This window comes from Condylostylus longicornis, unplaced genomic scaffold, assembly GCF_029603195.1.
Source record: "Condylostylus longicornis isolate FDR11 unplaced genomic scaffold, ASM2960319v2 ptg000030l, whole genome shotgun sequence".
NCBI classification, from domain to species: Eukaryota; Metazoa; Arthropoda; class Insecta; order Diptera; family Dolichopodidae; genus Condylostylus; species Condylostylus longicornis.
Genome location: NW_026577999.1, coordinates 10,331,712 through 10,358,520, shown reverse-complemented (window position 1 = coordinate 10,358,520; position 26,809 = coordinate 10,331,712). Strand labels below are relative to the sequence as shown.

Below are 26,809 nucleotides of genomic sequence, written 5' to 3'. Positions count from 1 at the left end.
TTGTTTTTATTGTTTTTTGATTTATGTGAGGGTTAAAATTATATGTATTTATATTAAATTAAATATTTTGATTATTTTTTATCTTATTTTATAAGTTATTCGGAGTAAAAACGTTAAATAAATAAGAATTTTAACAAATAATTTCTGTCAGTATTAGAAACATCTAAAATTCGACCCTGCTTCTATTACTGATATATGTGTCAGTAATACGTCTAAAATCCATATTTTTAAAAATGTTGTCATATTTAAAATATTTAAATTTTTATTTTCGTATTTATTTAATTAAAATCGAATTTGAATTTTCTTTCTAATGTCCGAATTCTGACACTAAGAATTCATTATAGTTTCGGAGTATTTTAGCTTTAAAAACTAGTGTCAGTAATAGGTTCTAAAATGGGTCAGTATTATGTACAAAATTATGTCAGTATAAAGTTTTGATTTTGATATTCATTTTAGTTAATTAAAATACTTTCTTTATACTTTAAAATTCTTTAAATTATTTCTGTCGAATCAAAATCGATTATATTTGTGAAAACCTATATCTGACGCCGACCTTTTTACCTTTTTAATAGTGATATTCGTCTGATAAATTTTGTGTCAATATTGTGTACAATACTGTCAATAAAACAGTACAATTCGCCTTCTAATAAAAAGCTTTAAAATTATGGTAAACGTTAACGTCATAACAAATATCACAATGGAAATGGTTCTCTTTGAATAAGAATAGTAGTCCTTTTTAATATCCCAAAATGTTGTTAAAAAATTAAGAATGGGTTGCTCTCGTTACGTAGCTAATACATAAATAGTCTTTGTAAAACAAAAAGCAGCTTAGAATAGGCATATCAATTTCTTGTGATATGGGTACATCATATTTTAGGTATTATTTATAAGAATACATCTGTAGCAAATATTACTTATAATACTTTATAAAAAATTATATAATTTCGAATTAGATTTTCATAAATATCTTTTAAAAATTTTTATTTATTCATTGTTTCATATTAAGACTACTATAGTAAAAGTACATTCTACAGTAATAATAAATTCAAATCAGCTGAATTTCACATATTTTTACCTTTAATTCAATAAAAAATATGTTTTTAATTTTTGTTTGAATTATATTTTGATTCATTTTTAATTTTTTTTTAAATAAGTTGAAATATCCATGGAAATCTAAATTATTATTCCATTTTTATTGAATAATATCATTTTAACCATTTTAAACCATTACTCATATATAGAATATGGATTACAGCATATAAAATTACATTGTCAGTATTAGGAACACAAACTGTCAGTAATAGACACAAACATTTGTGGATATGTCAATATTAGGAACATTTTTTCTTTTCATCTTTAATCGAAAAATTATGAATTAAAAAATATTTTGATTAAATAATTTTATAAAAAACATTATTCTCAATTATCGAAATTATTCAAAAAATTGGAAACACGATCATTTATTGTGTCCCACATATAAAATATCTCACGCCAAAGTTGAATTTGTTGCGAAATATGTCAGTAATAGGGACACTTACCTTATATAAATCGTTGTTCTGTACCTCTATAATCAAGATAATTAAATTTAATAGATGATTCGGTATGAACGCTTAACTATTCTTTTGCAAATATTTAATACGTAATCAAAACTAAAATATAAAAGATAATTTTCTTCATTTTTATTTACTTGTTTTATTGACTATTAAACAATTAGTTAATTGTATTTGTTACTTAATCATGATAAAACTTAACCATTAAAATCTCTATTTATTCTCTATCTATATTGTTAATATACACGCCCATCATTCAATTATAATCAGTTTCTTATATCAAACTATTTGAATGATTTTCTATTATTAATTTTATATAGAACTTTATACATACACATTGTCACATTCATTTATATATGTACGTGCATATTGCATTTATTGCCATGAATGTTTGCTATATACTTGTTTGTACTAAACTAGTACGTGCATATAATGGGTATAGGAAATTACTACTGTGCAAATGTTAAAATATTTGCTATTCTATTTCTCTCTTTAAATATTAGTTTTTATATAGAATTATTATTATTACGAGTAATGAAATTATTATTGAATTTGTAAAATTGCGAAAGGTATAGAGAACACTCAAATAAGAAAGGCGAGTGTTGTACTTGAAGAAATAATGAAATAAAAGGTGTGGTTCAGGAAGAAATTAAAATTTTAATTCTTAATATTTTGGATTTGCAAGCATTTCCATCTCTCAAAATTTACGGTATAAAATTGCTAAAGTTTTCGGTACTTGTTAGAAAAACAATTGTCGTTCTCTTCTGCTCGTCTTCCGAATTTTCTTACATAAATGTGTATTCGTTCCCCTTGGCTTTAGGTGTAGAATCGTGATGGCGTTAATTTGCATTTCCTTTTCATATTAAAATATTTAAGAATAAAAAAATATTTGGAAATACTATTGGTAAAACTAAATAAATCTTCACGGCCTCATATAATTACACTTTAGAATAGATTGGATTAATTATACAAGAGCATTAGATTTACCTATTGCGTCACTTCGGCTAAAGCATTCCCCTTTGAGATCTAATTCTCTAATTAGTTCTTTTGGTGACCGACCGTCTGGAGTTTTTTCTTCGAAAGTGTATAGTATAGTAACTGAAAAGTTTTCCTCCCTTGTTAATCAAAGCTTCACATTCCTACCAAAAGGTGTGTCAAGCTGTTCTTTTTACACTTGCAAATTTTGTATAACTTTATTTAACATATGAAAAATTAAATTAAATTTTAACATTTGTATGAATGAGTCAAATAACGAAGGTTAAATGATAATTAGCCCGTAAGGTTTTAATTGCAATCATAAAATAAAACTATAAGGCTATGTTGCTCACACACACGCGCTTGTATATATATTTATAATTTTCTGCATAACAAGGACATTCAAAAACAAAACTACAACAGCAAAATATTTCATGTTTTAATTTAAGTTTTAAGATTTTTCTTTTTTTCGATATTCTTGTTAATTATAACGTAAAATGACTGACATTTTGATTATTTGTTAAGTATATTTTTGATTGACCTGACCTGCTTACTAAAAAAAAAAAATTCTTTTAATTTATGAATAATCTATATTTAGATATCGCAGTTACCTTAAAATATTGCATTATTCTAGGTTATTTGTGTATAATACTTACGTGATATGTTCGATACTTTATTAACCTTAAAAAAATCACAATAAAAAAATCAAATAACCAATTTCTTTTATAATTTGTGGACATTATTTTTATGTATGACAATTATTTTCCTCATTCACAGAGTGTACCGCTTTAACTGACAGTACTCCTAAGTTATCGTAAATAAGCAAGAAATACCCGTAATTTTGGAAAATTGTTATATGACAATGTTCAGTAGAAAATTATTTAAGTACAATTTTTAAAATAAATGAGCTCCGGTACGACAACATATTACTAAAATGCGTGCAATATAATAGAAATACCGCAAATATTTTAAAATTTTCATATTTGACAGTTCTAATTTGATAAGAAAATTATCATAACAATTGATTAATGAGAATGAATATGACTTAGTGTTGCCATTGAGCATGCAATATTTTTTGAATTGAATTGATCGTTCACAATAGAAAATTTATTATGTAATTCCCATTTATAATACAAGAGAACCCCACGTGTTTTTGGGAAACATAAATTGTCAGATTAAAATCCCGGAATACCTTATTGCATGTACTTGAACTCACATACATACATGTGCATTTATTCATACCCGATATCGTATATATATATGTGAAGTACCTTATTATAATAAAAAAAAAATTTCAACTTTTCGTGTCAATTTGGTATGAAAAGGAAATTGATTTTATGGTTTTTCAATTTTTAATCAAAGTTAAAAAGTTTGATAGAAAAAAATCAATTTTGTAAGTTGTTGTTTTTTTTTTTGTCTTCTTATCATGATTAAATTTATTTTTTCTTCTTCTCTTTCTTTCAAGTTTTGTAAAACATGTCCTTGCTGATTTTTTTTCTCCCCCTGAAAGGGATTCTTAAATTTAAATAGTTACGGGTTGTTTGTTATTATAATTTAAGTATAATATGCGCATAGAAACTTATAAAAATGTAAATGGGAGTCAATAACTTACGCTTGGAATATATTTTCAAATTTTGGATTTTTTATAACTTAGAAGGTATTATATTTAAAATATAGCTTGAGTAAGATAGTAAAGGGAATGGAGGTCGATCTATAATTGCTTAGCGGACTCATTAGGGATACGGTGACGCTGGAGAGCGTGAATCATGTTTTCCGTGAATGTTTGTTGTTGATGAGAAAAAGAAAGCGTGCTTCAGGTGGCGATTGTTTAATTCGTGATAGGGAGGTTGGTTGTTTAATCTAGTTTATAGGATCTTAATTTTTTCGAATGCGGTATTATCGACACGAGGGTGGTCAATTATTAAACTGAAGTCGATTAATATTCCTAGCGGCGTTTCGCTATTGGCTTGAGTGACCAGATGGGCCTTTCCCCCATTCTTCGAGTAAAGCTGAGATAAAATTGTGATGAAGTTAACTCTCCAATCATAGTATCTTTTTCTGAACATGTGCGACATCTGTGTACCAAATTTTACAAAATTTTATTGTCAAATATTCTCTATTTTCTCATATTTCTATTATTACTTTCGTAACAGTTCTCTTTGATGTAACAAATATCTTGTTATTGCTTATGAAATTATAAAATTAAACCCAATTCAGGTTCATTCTGCTATAGTTACTGAATTCCTTAAGTAATTCTTATAAGAAATTCCAATTTAAATATGCTTTGTATTTTTGAATTTTTTTTTTCTATTGTCAAATTCAAAATTTATCAAAAAGGAATTTTATTTTAATTTTTATAAATTTTTTTTTTTGTTTTTTATTCAGGATCAAGATGGTAATAAATCGGCTACACCATCAAGACCTTCAAGTGCACCAGCTGAACCAAATGCTAAAGCTGCACGTAAAGCATCTAAAAAAATGGAAAAAGAGGCCAGGTATGTATGGAAAATTTTAAAATAAAATTTAAAATTTTGAAAAAAATTAAAAATGAAAAAAAATTTTTTGCCGTTTTAAGTAACTTTTGCCTTATGCTTAATTTTTTTCTATTACCGGGGTCAAAATATGTAATTACTATTTAACCGATGCCCATTGGCAACATTTTGCATTTTCAGACGTATATTTAATCAATTAAGAAGCTCGAATTTAATTGATAAATAGCAAAAAATTAGGTGTGCCCAGCTTAATTTTTAAACTCTATTTGCCGTGTTCCTTTTTGAGTTTTTATTTTGGAGAAAAATGGAAGAGAATATTGATTGATTGTAAAGAAGTTTTCGTTTCGAAATGGAAATTGAAATTGAATTCTATCCTATTTTATATACCATATATGTATGCTGAAATTTGTGCGACATAGAATCCGTTAATTTGCAACTCTCCACAGAATTTTTCTAAACTCCATGTTCCATATAAAAGTTTGTAATTAATTGAGGGAAGCAGTCAATGAGTTATGATCCAATACTAATAACAATAATTTATTGTAACTGCAAATGGTAGCTTGTCAAAACAAATTTATTTGGTCTCTCACGTAATTTTTTTTACTCACACATTTTAAATTTTATTGTAGAGTATTTCATTTCTTTGTAAACTATTCGGGAACATTACATAATTTACTATGAATTTTTTTTTTCATAGTTTTCCATTTTGGATTAACATTTTCGTAGTGACCTTCATAATACAAAAAAAAATACAAAAACCAAAAGCAAACATTGTGTTTTTTCTGTAAAAAAGACTAAAAAGGACTTTATATGTCCTTTTCACATACGATAAAAAAATTGTTTTTTTCTTTCTCTAATGAATGGTTTATAGCGTAGAAAAATTGCATGTTGTGTTTAAAATTCGATTGTTATATTAAAAAATATTTCGGATCGCTGTTAAATTCTTCGCTCTATATAGAAAATTTAAACACCAAAATGGAATAATAAAAATGGCATGTTGTCGTCGCGGTTTAGAATGTAAAAAAAAAAGAAGCAAAATAGAAAGAAGAAAATTTTTATTTTATGAAGTCATACCTAAGAATATTCAGAGGTGTAATAGTGTACAAAAAAAAACAGAAAAAGGGAAAATACAACCAACGCTTTTGGAACTGAACAAGAACATATCACCTTTTCCCAAGGACAAAAACTTCTGTTTTGGTGTTTTTCATTTACTTAAATTTTTTTTCGAATAAAAGAATTTTTTCTATTTTTTTTTGGTAGTTGGTTTCAGATTAAAACGTGTAGGATATGGTGGCAAATTTTTGATTGGTGGAGTCAGAGAGAGAAGAAGTGAAAAAGTTTTACCAAAACAAAATTATTTTCATGTAAAAATGATGACGCTTGATAATTTCTTTTTGGTTTTAATGTGTGAAACTTTTTTTGTTTTTTGTTTTACAAAAATTTTCTACGAATTTTCCTTTTCAGAATGAAATTTCAATTTTAATGATAGGTGATTTGTAACCTTCAAAATAATTTACTTGTTATAATTTTTCTATTCTCTAATTTTTTGAAGTTGAAAGGCCTTTTAGAATCAGTCAAGGTCAAAATTATTTATAGTGATTACGATATTTTTGGTTTTTTTTGTTTTGGTAAAATTATGCGTTCTTTTCATAAATTAATTGGTAAAATTCTATTTACCTTTTTTTTTTCAATTTTATTTTAATTTACGTTGTTTATTTTCCAGTATGTGAACAAAATAATTATTTACTCGAAAATAATATTGAAAAGTCCATTTTAAACAAAGGGTAATTGGAGCAAAAATTTAACTGATTCAATCATAAGGTAAACGCGAACATTTTTTGTGGCTCGAAAGACTGCAAGTTTGCCTCCGTGAGAGCAAAGTCCTTCCTCCTAGTATTTCTCTTCTTTTACAAGCGAGAGCACCACACTTTGGATGTTTTGGTCTACTTTCCCAGTCCAGGGAGCTAAGTTGTCCTCTAAGTCTGCAGTGCCCCGACACGGATTCTTGGTCAACCCTATAATCTTCTTAAATCGCTTCTGATCATAATTTCCCGGAAACCCCCTGACCTATCTAGCGCTCACACCGCCTCCTCTGCCTCATTTCATTCTGCATCTACGTGAAAAACTGCCTAACTTAAAAACTAAGGTGAAGTATCACTTTCCAAATTTGTAAGTTTAAAAACAAGATGTCCAATTCAAAACATATACGACTTTGAGAATATTTAAAGTTCAAATTCGTTCCATAATGCAAATTCAATTCTACGCTACAAAAGTGCAAATTTTGTGAATTAGGTCCATTTGCTAAATGCTTGCTAATTAGATTAATTTATTATTATATTACAAAAATATTAATTCTAAAACTGTAAATTGACTATATTTTTTCAAATTTATTTTATTATATAATATAGACGACAAGAAAAAGAACTTCGTAATAAAGAAAAAGAAGCACGTAAACGATTAGAACGTGAACAAGCAAAATTAGAAAAATTAAATCGTAATTCAGAGAAAATGGCACGTAGTACAGAACGTTTAGCACCACGTTCTGGTTCATTAGAACGTCGTCGTAGCGGTGATGAATCACCAGTACTTAATCAATCAACTGTACATGGTATAGCAAGTCCAAATAGAAGACCAACAATATTTGATGTATTTAGACCGAGAACAAAATCAGATACAAAACGTAAAGAAAAAGATGCAGCATTACATAGTGGTTCAGAAAAAGATAATAGTAGTACAAGTAGTAATCATAGCGGTTCCGGTGGTATTATGAAAGCAATGAAACATGCTGTTCAAAATACAGTTGGACATCATCGGCATCATCATAATCATCAAGCAACTAGTGAAAAACCATCTGTTAAATATAGAGATGGTTCAGCACATCCACATCCTGGTAGTGATGCACAGGTAAAAAAAAACATTTTTTTTTTAATTTACAATTGTTAAATTGATTTAAAAATAATTTTTAGTATTATCATACTGTGACAGCTGTTAGAAGAGCAGATGTTTCACGTTCTCCAATGACAAAAGTTATGGATTTGTTTAGGTATCGTTCTAATTCAGCAGTAAATGAAGCTGATAAAAGAAAAGCGGTAAGTTTTAAATTTTCTTCTCTTAAATCTTTTATTAATTAAAATTTAAAATAAACTGAAAATTTTTTTTAATCCCGTATACCTACCTAATTTTCGAATTTCAATATTTAAGAAACGAATTTTTTAACGTTAATTTTATGTACTCATGATTTAGTCTAAGACACAAACCACGAAAAATTATTCTTAATAATTTTATTTAAACAATTGTTTTCTCTACAATACAATAGAGGCGCTAAAATCGTTAGAAAGTGTTTTTAAATTCAGAATTATTTTTTTCAGATCAGAAAACAATGATTAGAATAATATTTTTTATTACAGTTTATTACAGTCGAGAAAATTAATGAAGATTTAATTATTATATAAAATAATAGTTAATTAATTGATAAAATTAATTAATTTGCGTCTGTATACTTATATTATATAATTAATTCAGTAGAAATGTGAATGTATGTGAAGTTATAAGGCACACCAGTTGTTTGAATAGGCTAATGGCAGACATGCACAATAACGAAATTGATTTTAATTAAGCTTTAATAGTATTTATTTGATAAATTCTTATCTTATCTAATTGTATTGAAATTTTTATTATTATTTTAAATCATTCATAATTGGGAAATTAACTACAGCAGTTTAGTTTTAATTGACTATAGCACTCTGTGGGTAATTCTTCATGTTTCTTTCAATATTACTTTAAATATTTAGAAAAATTATGAAAAATATCTTTTATTTCTTATTCAATGATTTAATTTATGATCAATAATCTCAATAGATTTTTTAACCAAAACTTCCGTATGTCTACTTTTTGATTTGCACCTACAGAATATGCGAAATTTCTCTTAATATTCCTGCAATATTAAATTTAAAAGCATAAGAATGAATGCTTAGTAAAATTTATAGCTAATTCAAGTGCTCTTTCTTAATCAGTGATTTTTATTAATTATTCTGAAAAATGGATCAAATAATTTATTCAATACAATTTTATTACAATTTCTAATACTTCAAGTAACCATAATTTTTAAATTTTCATTAAAAATAAATTATATATTTTATTTTCAATTTAATTCATAAAATTAATCATTAATATATTTTTTTTCCTATTAATTTTATCAAGCACTTTAATTTCGAAATTAAAGGGTTTCATTCTTATTAAATTTTTCATGTAGTTTACCTCTAGCTAGAGGGTAGTCAGTTAGTTGCTCAAATAATTGCTCAATCAAATAATCTTTTGTAAAGTAAAAAACAAATAGTTATGAAAGGTCATGAAAAAAAAAATTATTATTGGTAGTTAAAACAAAACAATTCGGTTATAATTAAATTGTACTGATAAAAAAAAATAAAATCTAAATGGTTTTTATCAAAGAAACCTGAATTTTGTTATTTAATTTTCATCAAAGCGGAAATAATAGATTTAATATACTCATAATAATTTAATAATAAAAATTTTTGTAATTGTAAAAATAATTTAAGAATCATTAGACCATTTTTTCAGTGGAAAATTATTTTATTAAATTCTTTTATTACTTTTATTAGACTTATTTAAGAACTTGATTGAAGTTTTCCAAATTGAAAAAATTATCCAATTTGAAATTTAAAGTTTCGCCTCTTCTTAAGGTTGTGCAAGTCAATTTCAAAAATTTTGCTTAAGTTCTTCTTTATTCTTAATTATTGTTGCTTATTCTTCAATAGGGTGTTGTCTTGCCGAAATCCTTTGCATAGCTGTAAATTTTGTGTTTGTTTCATATTTGTGCTGTTGAATAAAGTATCACAGTTTTTACATTTTATCATTCGACAGGAGTCGCAACACATTTATAATTAAAAACTAAAATTAAAAGAAACATATCAGACTGCAATATTTTTGAGTGGCATGAATCAATTGTTAATTTCTACTTTTTCTTCATACTTTTATCAAAATTTAATGACTAATACTTAAGAACATCTTGATTATTAAATTTTGATAATAAAAAATTCAATGAAATAATTTAATTCATCGGTATTAGTTTCTAAAAATAACCAACACTTCATTAAGAAATTCCAATTATAAATATTTTAAAATAAAATTTTTTTTTTTTTATAATTTTATTAAGTTTTTAATTGGTCACTTAATCTTAATAATTATTGTTTTTATTACACAAAATATTTTTAGTAGACTGGTAGCATAAATGTCTAATATAGTTTATATTTCTAATATGAAAAGAGTTTGGGTGTTTACCACAATGCAGAACTAACGTCAAATTGACTTATTCAGTAATTAAAACAGTATTGTTGAATGATTCAAGTTGACGTTAGATCTGGATTCTGAAAGGCGTCGTTTATACAGAAACGAAAAATGATTAAAAACTGTGAAAAAATTTTAATGAAAAAAAAAACTGTATTGAAAAATTTTAATGAAAAATTAGTCCTATATTGGATTACGAATTCATGAGAATTTTCATTTCTTCCAAAAAATTCGGGTTTACCAATTCATAAGAATTTGTCTGTTTTAATATACCAGATGAGTTTTAAGGTGATATGAATGTATTACATAAATTTTTGGAAAGTACATGTGTATGTACTTTAATTGCACAGAAAACCCGAATTACCGAATTCCGAAGACATTTGCATTTAGTCAGGAGCAAGTTCTAAAATTTAAGTCTCTTTCTGGTTTTTCGATTTTGCAGTTGTGTTTAATCAAACTTATAATTTATTTTTTTTTTTTTCAAATGTTTTTTGCTATTTTTGATAAAATTCTACTTTTCATCAATATTTAATTTTCGTGAAAATAAACTAAATGTCATTAGCTTGTAGCCCCTTCTAATTGACCCTGTATATATTGACAATATTGCAATTGAAACAATTAAAATTTAAAATTATTTTAACTTCTTATTAAATTACCTTTAATTATTAATTAATGAATTAATTTGGTTTGTTTCGCATAATATAATCTTTATTATTTAATTAATACCGTTAGCAGCACACATTCCTAGAAAATTATTATTAAAACAAATATGATTTAAAGAGAATAGAAATATTTTGCTTTTTATCAGTTTATTAAACAGGTTTGTAAAATTTATTTTATTAACTATATAATGTAATAAATAATGAAGTATAAATATGAATGTATTCATGTTGCATATATGTAATATACGTCCGATTGTAACTGGTGAGAAAAACTACATGTTCGCTCTTAAACACTTTTAAGATAATAAAATATGGTTTACATTTACAATACTAGAATTACATATATTGTTTTATTATTACGTAATTGTGGTTTACCTTAGAAGATAAAAATAAAAAACAAAAACAAATATAATGTAATAAAGAGTAGAAATTTCTATTTGACGATCATTTTTTTACAATTAAAATTATTAAAATGCGCAATTTAATTTTGATTGAAAATTTTTTTTTTTTTAAATTTTTCAATTATAAAAATTTATTTTATAGAATTTATTGCATACTTATTGGAGCATTTTTCAAAATTTTTAAATTTAATTATTCCCAGTAGAATCTCCATTTTATTTTTTAATTTTATTTGATAATTGAATTTATTAAAAATCAACCTAATGAAAAATAAATGTTTTCAATCAATTTTCCTTAAAGAAGTCAGGTACTGCAATACTCCTAAAATTGCAAATTAATTATAAAAAAGTGTTTGGCTCAATATTTTTCTATTTACATAAAATGGTGTGTAAGGATTTGTGTCTGGAATTTTAATATTCCTGCAAAAAATTACATAATTCTCAAAATATTTTTGTAATAATCACGATCAATAATAATTGATTTAGCATTTTATATAAGTATTATGAAAAAATTCAAAATGATCAGTCAAAATCAACTTACTAAATATAGAACAGGATTGACCAGCAAAATTTATATTAAATTAAACATTATTGACAGAATTGAACAAGTTTACAAAAAAAAAAAACAGAGAAAAAAAAAGAAAATAAAAATTCCGCTTTTTGATTTTCGTGTATAGAAAAGAAAGAAAGAACAACAAAAACACACGCTTTTCTCTCCAATTTTTTTTTCTCTTACTACTGTTACTCTACTCTTTGTAAAAAACTTTGTTATCTTTTATTTTCTCTTTCTCTTTTTTTTTTTTTTTTTGATATTAAATTGTGATAATTTCAGTTTTGTTTTGACTGTCGTCGCATATACTACAAAAAAAATAAATGTAAAAAAAAAAATTATTTACTTATTTTATTTTCGGTGTTTTACCTCTCTTTTTTTTTACTATTGTAAATGTCATAAATGATCGTTTCATTATCTTGTTTGTATATTTTTTTCGTGTGTTTCAAGTGCCGGTTACCTGTTTTATTTTTCGATGCAGTAATAACGGAAGCCAAAAATAAAAATTAATTTTTTTCCGATTTTGAAAAATTGTAAAATAAAATATTTTATCTTTAATTCCTTATTATTTATTAGAAATTAATAAGAAAATTAATATTATAAAATAATAAAAATAATTATATAAAACCTAAATTTTGATACAAGTGATAAAGAATTTAAAATTAATTTAATTGCTATTTTAATTTTTTTTACAAAAAATATTGAAATTTTATTTTCATTTAAATAAAGTGAGTTAATTTTAAATAATTAAAAATGTCGCTTTGTTGAGTAAAAGTGTAAACTATTAAGCGCGAATACTTGTGTTGTACTTATTTCATGAAAGCCAATTTTTCCAACACTTTATACATTTCAAATGGCTTAAACAGAAAGATAAAATTTGTTTTTGTCGACATTGATAATTTTTGTTAAATATAACAATTATTGGATTTGATTTATTTCTTAATAATTAAAGTTGTTTACATGAAGTTAATTACAATGAATTATTAAAATAATTAAATTTTAAAATTAAAAATGAAAGAAATGTGTAGTTTTCAATAAATTTCCTTAAGTGCGCAGTGATTATTTCATATACCTATTTAATTTATATAATATTATCTACTATTATTAATTGTATAACAAAATATTGTGTGATTACAAAACATAGAATCAAAGATCAAAATTAAGAATTTATAAAAAAAAAAAATTTAAATTTTTTATTATTATTAATTAAAAGCAAAGAGAAAAATCTAAATCAACTTACATAAAATAGTTTAATTAATTTTTTATTTTACTACTAATAAATTACTTAAAATAGTTTTGAATGTTAAGAGCTCAACTATCGCAATATTAAAAAAATTTTTATTTTTGTTTTTTTAAATCAAAAATATTCCATTTTATATGTAAACATAGTAAAATGAATGAGCAAAAATCCTCCCTGAAAAATAAAAAAAAAACTTAAATACAAACCAGTTTCCATAAACAAACAAATTTTTTTTTTAATAGCAATAAAAAACAGAAAAATAAAATTTAATACCATAATAAAATTTAATTTTTTTTTCTTATTTTCAATAAAAATTATTCAATTATGACGTCGTATAGTCTAAATCGAAAATTTCTATAACTGAATCCAGAAACTGTTCGAACTAGAAATGCCATACACCGCCATTCTTATAGTTTCTACAAGTATATATATTGATTGCACGCATGTCTCCTAGGATTCTACAAAAATTTTTGGTTTAAATAAGTTGTAACATTAAATTTTTGCTAAATTTATATAATTATTCATTAAAAATAGAGTTTTAAAAAGGGCCAAAATCTCTTCTTCTTAATTTATTAAAAAATTCCTCTATGACTCTTAATAATTTAATATTGAGACAATGAGGCAGTCTCTTATAAAATTTAAAGTGAATGAAATTAAAATTTGCTTTCAGGTTTTAAGGAAATGTAGTAGGGCACTAAAAATTTAATAGTAGATTCTTTCAGACTTTTTTGAGACCGTATAGGAAATAAAATAATTTCTTCAATAATCTTAAAGACTACTGCAAATCTGTTTATAATCAGGTATAGTTGTGTTATGTATTTAGTATTAAAATAGTCCAGCTCTTTAGTCTTGACAAATATCTAAAAACATTTTATTAGGTTTATCGTAAACATGAATGCATTTCAATTGTGTTATAATACGGAAATATTTTAGAATGTACCTACTTAGATCATACTCGTATACAAGGTACGTATAGTTGGTTGCAGCTCGAAATTTAAAATACGTATAGAAAACATTAAATGCCATAGATTTAAAATTAATGAATAATAAAAACAATGAAATATGTCATCTTTCTGATATAATTTTAAAATTCGAAAATGTTCTTAATTGGAAATATTTAATTAATTTATTTTAAAATTCAAATTATTTACAACAGACAACAGTTCAAATGAGACAAGCTTTTGTAAATATTTTTATGTCAAATCAATATTATGTATGTACCTGTGTTATTCTATAACAAACAAGTATTTTCGTTAAAAAAAAGTAAACAAAAATGTCAATAATTATCTTTTGAATGAAAACATCTGGAAATTTTATTGGCATTATAAGTGTCATCATCATAATTAAAATCGAATTTATTTATCTTAAAAAACCAAGCTCTTCTTATGTAGATAAGCTATACATAATTAATATTATTTACTTTTTTGTAAATTAAGATTATGCAAACCTGTGTATGTTAGAACGCACATTATATGTCAACTGCTTGTGAATTGTCAAAATTATGTTGCATTTATTTGAAAATTTCAAGTGTCATTTGCATAAATTTAAAATATTTTAATTTTTCTTTACTTAAATCCTAATTAATTTTAAATTTACAATGTTACTTTTTATTTATTCAATATTCAATAACTTTAATTTATTTAATATTTAATTAGTAATTTATTTGTTTAACACAATAGATTTGTTAATATTGTAAATGACATGCAGTTTCGAAATATTTTAAATAGTTTGTGATGAACAATTTCAATTTAAACAAGCAAGTTTTTTGTGTAAGGCCGTTATTCTTTTTAAAATCACTTAAAAGTCGTTAATCTTCGAAGAATCCAGACAACATTTTAATTTCGCTCAACAATAGTTGTTTAACTTCGAAAGAAGTTATGATCTTTATAATCTCGTATGACCCCTATAGGGAAGACTTATTTAAGCATTCATTAAAAAAAGTAGTGAGCCAAGTTTTCTTTATTGCAGCTCCTGGAATATGTTTTTTTGGTATAGCTTGGATGAGTAACGCATATTTAAGCCCCCTTTAATCCTATATCATATGATTCTCATCATTATGGATTTTATTTTTCCAAATTATTTCATGCAATTTTCATTGTTTTCTTTACAGAAGCTATACATTTAATATATACTCGTATATACACCATATTGTCTACTTATCCTAGACATACATTAATATTGTAAACAATATTGTAAAAGCGGGAATAAAATCATATTTGAGTTTGAATTAAAAAAGAAAATATGCGATTAACATTATCATAGTGTTGATAACATTAATAAAATATACGTAAAAGCGGTTTAATCCAGATGCTTAAAAGTTCAAATTCATAAAAAAACAAATGACATCGCATTATATTAATTTTGATCTAGCAATTAAAGTTAAGTATGTATACGTCAGTAGCATGTAGATATATTGTAGTAGTGTCATCAACAACATTATATAGAAAATACCCATATGTGCGATTAGCAAGTTGTATTGCAAAATATTTAATGAAATAAAACAATACTACGATGTGATCTTTTTATGAGATAGGGACAGATAAGTGATAGAAGAGATTAGAGGTGGTTGGATCAGAAAAAAAAAAATTGCTTTTATATATGTGTTATACGTTTGATGAAAAGTCTTAAACAACGTATGATTTTTAATTTAATTATTTTTTTTATATGCTTAATACTGACATACATACACTTGATTGATTATGCTCGAGTAAAAAAAAATAATTTTAATAAATTTTAAAATAATTTTGAAATTAAATATAAAGTAAATATTTTAAAATGTTTGTGAAGAATTAACTGAAGAAACTTCTTTAAAAATTCAAATTATCTGAGTTAATTAGCAAATTTAAATAAAATAAAATTCATTTTGTACTTTTTATAAAATTCTAATTTTATTGTTGACATTTCTATTGTCAAAATTGTTCAGAAATATTTTGTGACAGTACCTATGAATAATGTAATATGAGAACTATGACAATGTATATACTTATAGGAATTTGGAATAGAAATAAAGTTTAAAATTATTCGGGTAATAATAATTATATAAGTATAATAGTTGCTGTATAACAATACTGTACCATCGCTTAATACACCAACTGTATATCATCTATATCTGTACGTTTTAAGTCATTGTAAGAAAATCGACACATTTTCATATCTGTGTTTTCAATTTTAAAAAAATTGTTATACTGTCATATTTTTAATAAGTGTAAAACTTAAACAATAATATCAATATATTTTTATATTCTTAATTTACAACAATTTTTTATATGATAAGTAGAAAGTTCTTTAATTATAGTATGTATTTTAAATACTATATGTAAAGTGATTTAGTATGCTACTTACCTAAATACGTAATATATTCATAAATAGAGCAAATAGAGCATACTAGATCAAATAAACAAATTTATTTGTCGAATCGAAGACTGAAATTCTTTGAACTATGCTGAAAAATTTTTAAATATTTTTGAAATTTTCTTCAAATATACCGGTTATACTCTCGCTCATGTAAGGGAATAGTATTTTTGCAGTCGTTTTCTAAATATCAGTTCTACATCAAGTAGTTTATTTGTTCACAAATCAAAAAGCCGTCATCACTCTCCCGATTTATTAACAATTAAAAATTTATTCGGTAATTTATTTCCCTGTCTGCTAGATGTCACTCTAAAATTTTATTATAAAATCGTATGTCGTTCATCATTTTGATTCACTCAGTACATACATATACAAGTATTTAATGTGAATGCATTTATGTTTACTGTATGTAATAATTAAGTATATATGAATATGTATGAAAAATACTTATTTACACAAATTTCAAGGTTAAGTCAATATAAGTAATAATAAAAAAAAGGTAGTCGCTATTTTAACTCAATTCATTTCATTTTATTTACTTTGTCATACATATTTTTATTTACATTATTTACATATAAAATTCATGTTACTTGTTTTTGGTTTTTTTTTTATAATAAAATTTATTTAATATTCGTAATTTGTTTGTTTTGTTTTTCTTTTTTGTAATGATTGTTGTTGCCTTTATTTTTATTGTCGTTTTTTTATAACATGTAGTAGAATATTTGCGTAGGTTAATGATAACACAGTCAAAATTGAACGTGCAATCGTAATTTAGTTAATTGAAACAATTCAACGATAAGTCCACCCACTTTAGAATAATATATAAAAAAAACACCATATTAGATAAAAGAATAAAGAAAAATTTTCAATTTTTCATCACTTTTGCAAGAAAAAAAAACAAAATTTTCGTGATTTCGTGTTTTAAGTGAACTAAATGATTTTTTATTTTATGTTTTCTTGTTTTTGTTCTCTTATTTAAATTTAATTTACGTGCTGTCTTCGTAATTGACATTTATTAAATTTACATTTATTAAGAAGACGCATTGCATACCATAAGGGAGGTTATGTGATGGCACCAAATTTTGAATTGCGAATTTTTCTACGGAAAACGCACTTACGCATGGTGGGAAAGGGTAAATAATTGGCAGCACTTTTTGATTACGATATTTTACGACAACACAATTTATTTGACAATGACGTTTTCTAATCAACTGACAAATTTGAATTAATTTGGCTTAGATTACTTCTAAGTAGCTTACTATAATTTATCGATTATTTCAAAAATTATTTAAATATCAATACGAAATTATTGAAAAGTGTAAACAAAAATTAAAGTATAAAGTCATCTAGTGTTTTACAACATAAAAGAGCGGCTGTCACGATTTATTAAATGCTTTTTCATTCGATTTAAGTGCAATGCATAGTTTTAGTGCTGTTAGGCTGTTTTTCACAAATTCCCCAAATTTATTTAACACTATAATAGTAAACTGTTTTAACATATGATCCTGTATATCTTATTTCTTGTTTACTATTACAAAAATAAATTCGAAATTTATAAAAATCATTCAACATTTAATTGATAATTTCATAAAATTTACAATAAATTATAAACAACATGTGAAATGAAATTAAAGTTAGAATTTAGAGTTTAGGCAAAAAAAAATTATTATTATCTCTCTCTGTGTGCTTTAATAATTTATTTGTTTAAAGTTTAACTTCCTGAAGCTTGCAAAATAAAAATTTATGTACAATATATTTTGTTTATTGTACATACTTATATACGAACGTGTGTTCATCCATTGACGTCAGCCAGTATCCGTGAATTAAAAATCAAAATTTAAGAGCTTATTTTGTTTTATGTTTAAATTCATAAATACTACGTATAAATTAAAGTTACTATAAAGGCACAGCATTCAGTACAATGTGAAAGTATTTAAATTAAAAGAAATTTGGTTTTATATTGAAAAAGAAATGTACAGTAAAACCGCGGTTTTTAAACTCTGCTAGAATTGTACAAGAGAAGGAAAAGTAACGACAGAAGGGATATGAGAAACCCTTATGTATGCAGTTTAAAAATTTGGTTTGCTTCCAAATATCTGACTAAAAATTTTCTAATTAATGGAAGTATAATTTTCGTTTTGCTGTTTAATATCAATGAAATTCGGCAAATCCGAAGAAATTCCCGAAACAAAAAACTAATTACTAAAGAGTTCAAGAAAATAATATTCTTATAATATTAGGGAGTGTAATTTTATGTATAAAACATTAATCTGCGTTCTTTTTGTCGAATTAAACTGTCAATAAATAGTTAATGACGTTCGTGTTCAGATTACTATTACAAATGAAGTGTTGAATTCAAATTAAATAACTTTGAACAATAAGTTGAGCATAAAGAGTATTCATTGTAACATTTAATTTTCTCAATTTCATAGATCAAATCGTACTAAAATTTCTTTAAACATAAAAGGTGATAGAGGTACCTAAAAGAGAAAATTATATAAATGAAAGATTTAAAATGGAATAATTTCAGAAATTTTAATAGAAAAAACAAGAAATGTTTTTATTTATATTTTATTTGACATTTCTATAACAATCATATTTTAAAATATTCTGTAAAATACACAATTTTTTTCTTTAAGAAATATTTTATTCCATTTTACGTTTATAATAGCTTAAATTAACTTTTGATCTACATGTAAACCTATAAAATCTTGTCTAAGATGCTAAAAATTTGGTTCGAAAAAATTCCGTATTTCGAGTTTGAATGATTATTGTCTCAGTCCCGAAAGATTTCTCTGATTCCCGTCTCAGTTTTCAAAAATATTGCCACTGCGTTTAAAATGTTACTGTCAACTGCATTTATTCACAAATGCTTTGTTTCACATATATATGAGCAGTTCACATATCAGTGTCTTCAGCCGTGAAAATTGTACAATACAATCATTGTAATCTAAACGACATCTAAACTTTTGAGTGGGAAACTTTTTAATTGTTTTCATTCTCATTTAATGATTCGTCTTTTTCGGGATTTGAAGCACATAACTTACAGTTAGTAGGATCAAACTTAATCTTTTGTTTTAATATTTTGCTTGAAAACATGTTTTTGTTTTTAATAATTTTTTTTAATATAAAAATAAGAATAAACAAAAAATCATGAACAGATGATAAAAACCAAAGGATAAAAAGAACAATAGTACATTGACATTAATTATAGAAGAATTTTTTTTTTGAATAAAATGAATATTTTTTTTTTGATAATTTTAATTTTAATGTTATTTATCAAATAGCAACTATATGTGTTTTTCATATACTTAACATAATGAATATGATTATTAAAATTATTATTAGATTATTAGTCTTTTTTATTATAATCTTGTGCAAATAATTAATTTTATTCAAATGTGGTAACAGAAAGAGTTTTTATTTTCAATAATTTTATATAATATTATCTTGATAATTTATACAATGTTTATATTTTACGGTGATTATAATAAATTAATAACAATAATCGATGACAAATAAAACTGCGATTATCAATTATCGATTTGTTTTTGAACAATGCTGGAATTTACGTACAGCATGTTAACAAATTTATAATACAATGGTGAAATTAAATTCTAGTAGAAAACAAATGGGAGCTGCCATATTGCATAATTTGTTTTGTTCCGTAATCATTCCGTTTTCATACTATTCAATCACTTGTTTATTAAGGGGAACAATTATGCTAAGGTGCATTTGATTTTTTATTAAAATTATTGTATGTTTTACTGATTATGTATGGTTAAATTGAAAATTTCACTTGAAAAAAACCCAAACAAACGAATTTATTATTAGAATAGATCAAAAATAAATCATTTAAGTATGTACTTAATTATTTAGATTAAAATCTAATAATAGATCTACACACTCAAATTTAAAATATTTTGATGTACATATTTTGTATACGGTTATTAATAGTGTTATTAAAACATTTTAAAAATTTTATGACAATTTTTATGTTTTAAATTGCACATATCTATACTTATACATGAATACTTATATCACTAAAAATTCAAAAAAAGACACACTCACTCTTTAAATTAGTGTGAGAATTAATGTTCAATAAAATTGGGTTCTACATAAATTATTTATAGTTTTTTATTTTGCCATTTTATATTTAAAGGTCATTAATAATGATTTAATTAAAGTGCAACATGCAGAAAATTTGTTTATAGAATTTTATTTTTGAAAATTTATTTCTGTTTTTAAAATGACGTTCATATTTTTCATATGATTTGAAAATAGTCAAAAATAAAATTATAATTAATTATTAGCGAAAGTTGCTGAATATAAATGCATAATAATATACACAGTATTTTGATTTTTGCTCAACCCTATAATCCTTTTGAATCGCTTCTGTTCATAATTTCCTAGAAGCTCCTTGGCATATTGCAACCCTGGAAGACTTCTTCAGTACTCTGATCACCTCCGCTCTGATTTCTTATTTAGTTTCCTACGAACTGTATGTGGTCCGATTCCACAGGAAGGCGTATTCCGCCTAATTCATTGTGGTTATCAAGGCAACTCGATAACCGTCGCGGAGGATACCGAAAACGAATTCAGCGCCCCGATGGAGGCCCGGCTATCCGACACAGTTATTATCTTCTTTCCACGTTAGGGGTGGATTCTGTTGTGTCTTTCAGGAATACATTATAATAGTAAAACAGTTTGGCGGCGCATGTCAATATACTAAAAATTTGTTCCCTCTTCCATGCTAGAAGACGACGATTAAATGAATGTCGTTGCCAAGCCGTTGTAATGCGCTTTAGATATCGTAATGAATTAATTAATGGAATGACAGGATAGTTTAACTTAATGTGGTCATCTTAGCTTAATAACTGGATTTTGAGAATTTGGTACCCCTACGAGTTATGCGTAGAAGTACTATTTAAGTTTTGTTTGAAAAGAAGGGCTCTAGTATGAACGTGAACTATGCATTATGCAATTAAGAAATTATGATAAAATATTTGCTTCGACGAAAGTATCTGATATTGCTTTGTCGGACTGAGTTATTAAAATTTCTCTTGTCTATATTATAAATGTAATAAAAGTTCTAAACAAACACAATTATACATAAATACCCTTCTGTTCCACTTTTCTTAATTTTTCAATTATTTTTAATTTTGTAATTGAATTAATTTTTTAAAATATCGTAGAAGAAAATAAAAATTTATGTAAATTTTTTTAAATATTTTTCAATGCCGTCTAATAATTACTGTAATTATAAGATATTTAAATATAATTCTATTCAATATATACCAAATATATATGTAACGAATACATAGAGCTATACACTTTTCATAAATCATCTTAAAAATAAATTACAATATCTAGCGAAAATTTAACTAGCAATCGTTAATTACAAACAAGTTAAGAAAAAATATTTTATTTATTTTTTATTCTTTTTATATAACAATTAATTACAATCGCGAGAAAGGTACTTTAATTCATACATATTTACTAATGAACAATAATTAAATAAAGTTACTTAATTCATTTGTTTTTTGGTACATATACACATACTCGTATATATATGTGTAATTAATACTCTTATTAAGTAAATAAAAAGTAATTAGTCACATGATCGTTATATTTTTACGTTATCACTACAATAGCAATTGTTTACTTTTACATTCTTTATTTAATTTTATATTTTTGAAATATTTAATTGTTTGTAATTGATAATAAGTAAAAATTGTGTGGAAAATTATTTTCCCATTATTTAAGAATGCAAAATTCTTTTAATTTTGTAGGAAATAATGTAAACATATAGGAAACTATTTAAATATTTAATCAGGTGATTAAATTACTCAAAGTGTTGAAAATTAATAAACCATAATGTGATTGAATATAATCTGGAATGAAAGTAAAAAATTACATGTATCTCAATTGGGTGTGAATATTTTTTATTATAACATCCCGCACGTGACTTAATAATAAATTGGTTTTAGCGTATAAAACTACTAGAATTAAATTTGAATGCAAAAATTGATTACGTCATTTTGTATAGGTACACTTACAAATTACATGACTACTAAATATTTTCGAACATAATAAAGACTCCGAAAACGACTATTTTTTTTTTTTATTAAAGCACATTCTGAATTTCGAGTATTAACATACTTTTTCCAGCACTCCTTATTTTATAATACAAGTAATACGAGCAAGACGTCAATTGTTGCCGGTTGTCCAATATAAATCAATTTTTGAATGGAGATAACCGTAGTAAACCCAAAATAATTGAAAGTAAATAAGTAGTGGAAATTTGTAAAATCATGGTTGATCATTGACAGATCCATTGGACGTTTGACAGTTCCATTAGTTTTTTTTGACAGACTCATTTATTAAAATCAATTTATTTCAATAACTCGATGATTATCAGTGAAATCTCAACTGAACCAAAATGAGAACATACTCGTCATTAATGTCAAAAATTAATCAATCGTATGACAGCTCATTTGACAGTTAATCTTTTCGTAAATAAGAAAAACACCCTATACCTACATGAACAAAAATTTTTCTACTCTAAACTTACTTATAGTTTTTATCGAACAGAGCAGTTTTTCACTTACCTTTAATAAATTTTTTTTCTCTCATTAAGATCTTAAATAAACATAAACAAATTCATTAAATAAAAATCATATTAAAAATTTTGTAGTTCTATTCATGGAAACTAATAAAAACCGAAAAAGCAAAAATAAATCTTTTGAAGAAATTTAATGCAAACTTTTAAATATTTGCGTTCATTTTCTATTCTTTTTATTTATTCCCTTTAATAAAACATTGTAAAAGGAAATGGTGTTGTTTTTAAAATGAATACTTAAAATAAATAAATAAATTTGTTTGTTAGTGATTTATAAGCATATACATAACATACATACATACATACATGCTTATTATTTATGTATTCTTACCGTATTAAATTGTTTTTAAGAAGTAAATAAACATTTTGCAAAATTCAATTAAGGTTTTTGTTTCTTTTTTACAGTAGAACTACAGAACGTGATTTTTTTTTTAAAGGCTAAAACAATGTTAATTTCGATTATTGATAGTTACAATTTAATTATTAAATGAAATAATGGAAAATTAACACGTCTGTGAATTTTTATTTTACTTACAGCCGCTTTTGAATAATTTAATTCACAATGTTATAGAACTTTAAAGAAATAAAACGGCGAGCCCATTAAATTTTTATTGAAAAATTATTTTACATTCAAATTAATTTTCTTACTATGTAGTTTATTATGCGAATTATGTAAAAATTGTTGTTATAAAAGATGTTCAATATTAAAGTTTATTTATTGTGAATAATTAAATTTATTTATTGTGACTTTTATGGAATAAATATTTTAAAATGAAATATAAATTACATTCAAAGGCCAATGATAATATGAAGCCCTTTAAATTGCAATTTTTATATAAATTCACGGTTTCGGATAGTACTAACACAGTATTTGAAAGCTTCTTGAACAACTTACGACAAAGGTTTATAGGTAGCTACATGCGTTTGGTTATAGATTATTCACAGAAGCAGGGCAAACCTTTATTATAAGTCATCTTAGAGCAGCTCTATTTGGAGCCGTTGAAATATTGTTTTTTATCTGGAACCCCAAGATGTATGCAATTTTTTTTGTAATTCAAAATAAGTAGGGCTTCTTGCTCTACAACTAAGTATTTAAAAAAAATAATAGTTTTCCGTAAGTTTTTATAAAATTTATTTGTTTAACATTGTTAATGAATTTATTTATTCCAATTAATTTGAAAGTCTATTATTCAGGATTCATAAAAACTTACAAATATTTTCATAAGATTAAAATTTATGCATTCAAATTATTTCAATATTTTAAACCCCAATTGAAAATTTAAATATTTTTTAAAAATTTTTATCATACTATTTGTTTAAATAATTTGATAAATATTTTTATCTTATAAAATTCATAAATTAAGACAAACTTCCCTATACTTTCTTATATTTTGAAAATTTAATAATTATTAAGTAGCTATCTGCACCTTTTTTCAAATAATTATCACATATTTTGTATATATATTGAAATTTTCTTGTATCTTTATTTGCTAACACAGAAGTCTACTGTCTTTATTTGCCTTATAAATGATGACATTGTCCTCATTTAAGTTCATATACATAAATTGAATATTGATGGCGCAATTAGTATATTAAACTTATTTTTGTACATAAGTATGTGTATATGGAAAAGTTTAAATTAAAGAAACAATTTTTTTTTTTTAAATAAACGAAAGCCCCCAATATGATAATTTACTTTTTTTTTTAGTTTTTTTTTTTATTTAACATAAACTTTGTTTTTGTCTCTTGTTTATTATAAAAAAATGTGTGTTTGTTTTACAATCATACTAATGAGATATTGGACTGAAATTATATAGTAAATTTGGACTTACTCCCAATTTTCTAAACTAGGCCACTTAATTGGTGATCACTTAAACGGGGCCGTTGTGTTAATAATCGGAATTCTTTTTCGTATATACACTCATTCGAATTAGCCCGGATTTTTTAAAAATCACTTATGATCTTTAGTATTTTATAATTTAAGAAGAATTGCACATCTTAAGCACTGAACAAGCTCATATCCATTTTACATTTCTAAATTTTCATCGGCACAACAGTATATATATGCAAAAGTCGTGTAGTAGCATGATCGTATGATCGTGAAATATTGATTGTATGATCAATATTTTTTTTTTGTGTGATATAAAACTTCTTATTGAAAGTAAATCTATCCATGAGGAAGAATTTCCTGGTCGCATTACATGTCGTTTAATTTTCCCCACTTACGATTAATTTCCTCTATATTATCGCGGTGCAATGCCGTATAACCCATTGTTAACGTGAAATTTTGTATAACTAATTAACTCTTCTTATAGTAGTAGTAGTTGCACTATAATAAAAATCTACAGTAACCAACAGAGTGTAAATCATTTGAAAGAGCTTGACTCCATTCTAGAACCAAAAATTTAATTAAAACATTTTTGGAAAAAAAAATAAAGATTTAGATTGCTCACATTTTAATCTTCACACCCTGTACACATACACGCATAAATATATCTAAATATTTTAATTCCCCCTCAATTGAACTTTAAATTGAATTAAGTGATTAAGGTAAAGTAAGGTAATTTCGTCATGTTAAGGGACTTTTTCGGTTTTTTAACGATGTATTTCGAAGAGTTAATGTGTGTGCAATAAAAGTATCATTTTTTGTTAGTTTGGAATGTTGACAAAATTATTTTTAACTTTTTCAGACAGTTACTTTGTGAATTATTATATTTTTTTAAATTTTAAAATATCTCCAAATGTCATGTAATTTCGTCAGCAAAAACTTTGAGTTTTTAATTTCGTCATGTGGAGTTGCTAATTTCGTCATGGCAAAAAAAAACTAGGTTTTAATACAATTCATTGGACTAAAATAAAAAATAATGCAAATTTAAACTGTGTATATCGTAAATAATAACTATCCGGTAACAATTTTGAAAAAAAAGCATGACAAAATTTGAACAATTCAAAAACTATGTAAAATTTTAATTTCGTCAGCACGCTATTTAAGTATTACATTCCGCCGCCTCACAAAATATGGTTGTAAATAAAATTTTAGTAAAAATTAGTTTTAAATTTAATAGTTTTTTTAGATATTGTGCAGAACTGTTATATTTGTCAAATTTAACATTTCAATTTTTCTTTTTCTCGTGTTTTTATCATTATTTGTAGAAAAACTTTGCCAATCTACATTTTTCGTTACTATTAAAATAGATCGTACCGGTGATACCTGAATAAAATATAACTGACGAAATTTTATATTTTGGCTAGAAACACTGTAAATAAAAGTTCTGCATTCAATTTGTTTTAATATTTTAAGTTTCAAAAGTAAATATTCATATTTTAAAATGTTTTAATAAACCACTTAATTTCGTCATTCTGACGAAATAATCTCCAACTCCAAAAAATTTGGTTGGTAATTTCGTCACTTAACTTTTATTTTTTAATATTTCACTTTTTCAATTTTTTTCTTATTAATAATGTTTTTTTAAGTTTAATTTGTCAAAATATAAGCAAATATGTAAGAAATTACACATATTTCAACAGATATACCCTTAAGAAACTTTCTACTTTTCTTAATGAAAACGCTAAGAAAAAGCAAAAATTTGCCCCGGTATTTTTTTCAGTAATTAAGAATGTCTTTTAAAATTAATTTATTCTAATTTTTTAAAATTTAAGAACGG

The 26,809-nt window shown here is 24.5% G+C and overlaps 1 protein-coding gene across 2 annotated transcripts in view; it reads left to right on the top strand.

Moving 5' to 3' along the window:
• Positions 1–26,809, top strand: part of LOC129607987 (uncharacterized protein MAL13P1.304) — a 236,556-nt gene that overhangs the window by 85,100 nt on the left and 124,647 nt on the right. For both annotated transcript variants that reach the window (XM_055519279.1, XM_055519278.1), the window contains exons 3-5: positions 4,911–5,020; positions 7,426–7,921; positions 7,984–8,106. In XM_055519279.1, coding sequence (XP_055375254.1) covers positions 4,911–5,020; positions 7,426–7,921; positions 7,984–8,106 — 729 coding nt within the window. The remainder of the gene's footprint in view (positions 1–4,910; positions 5,021–7,425; positions 7,922–7,983; positions 8,107–26,809) is intronic.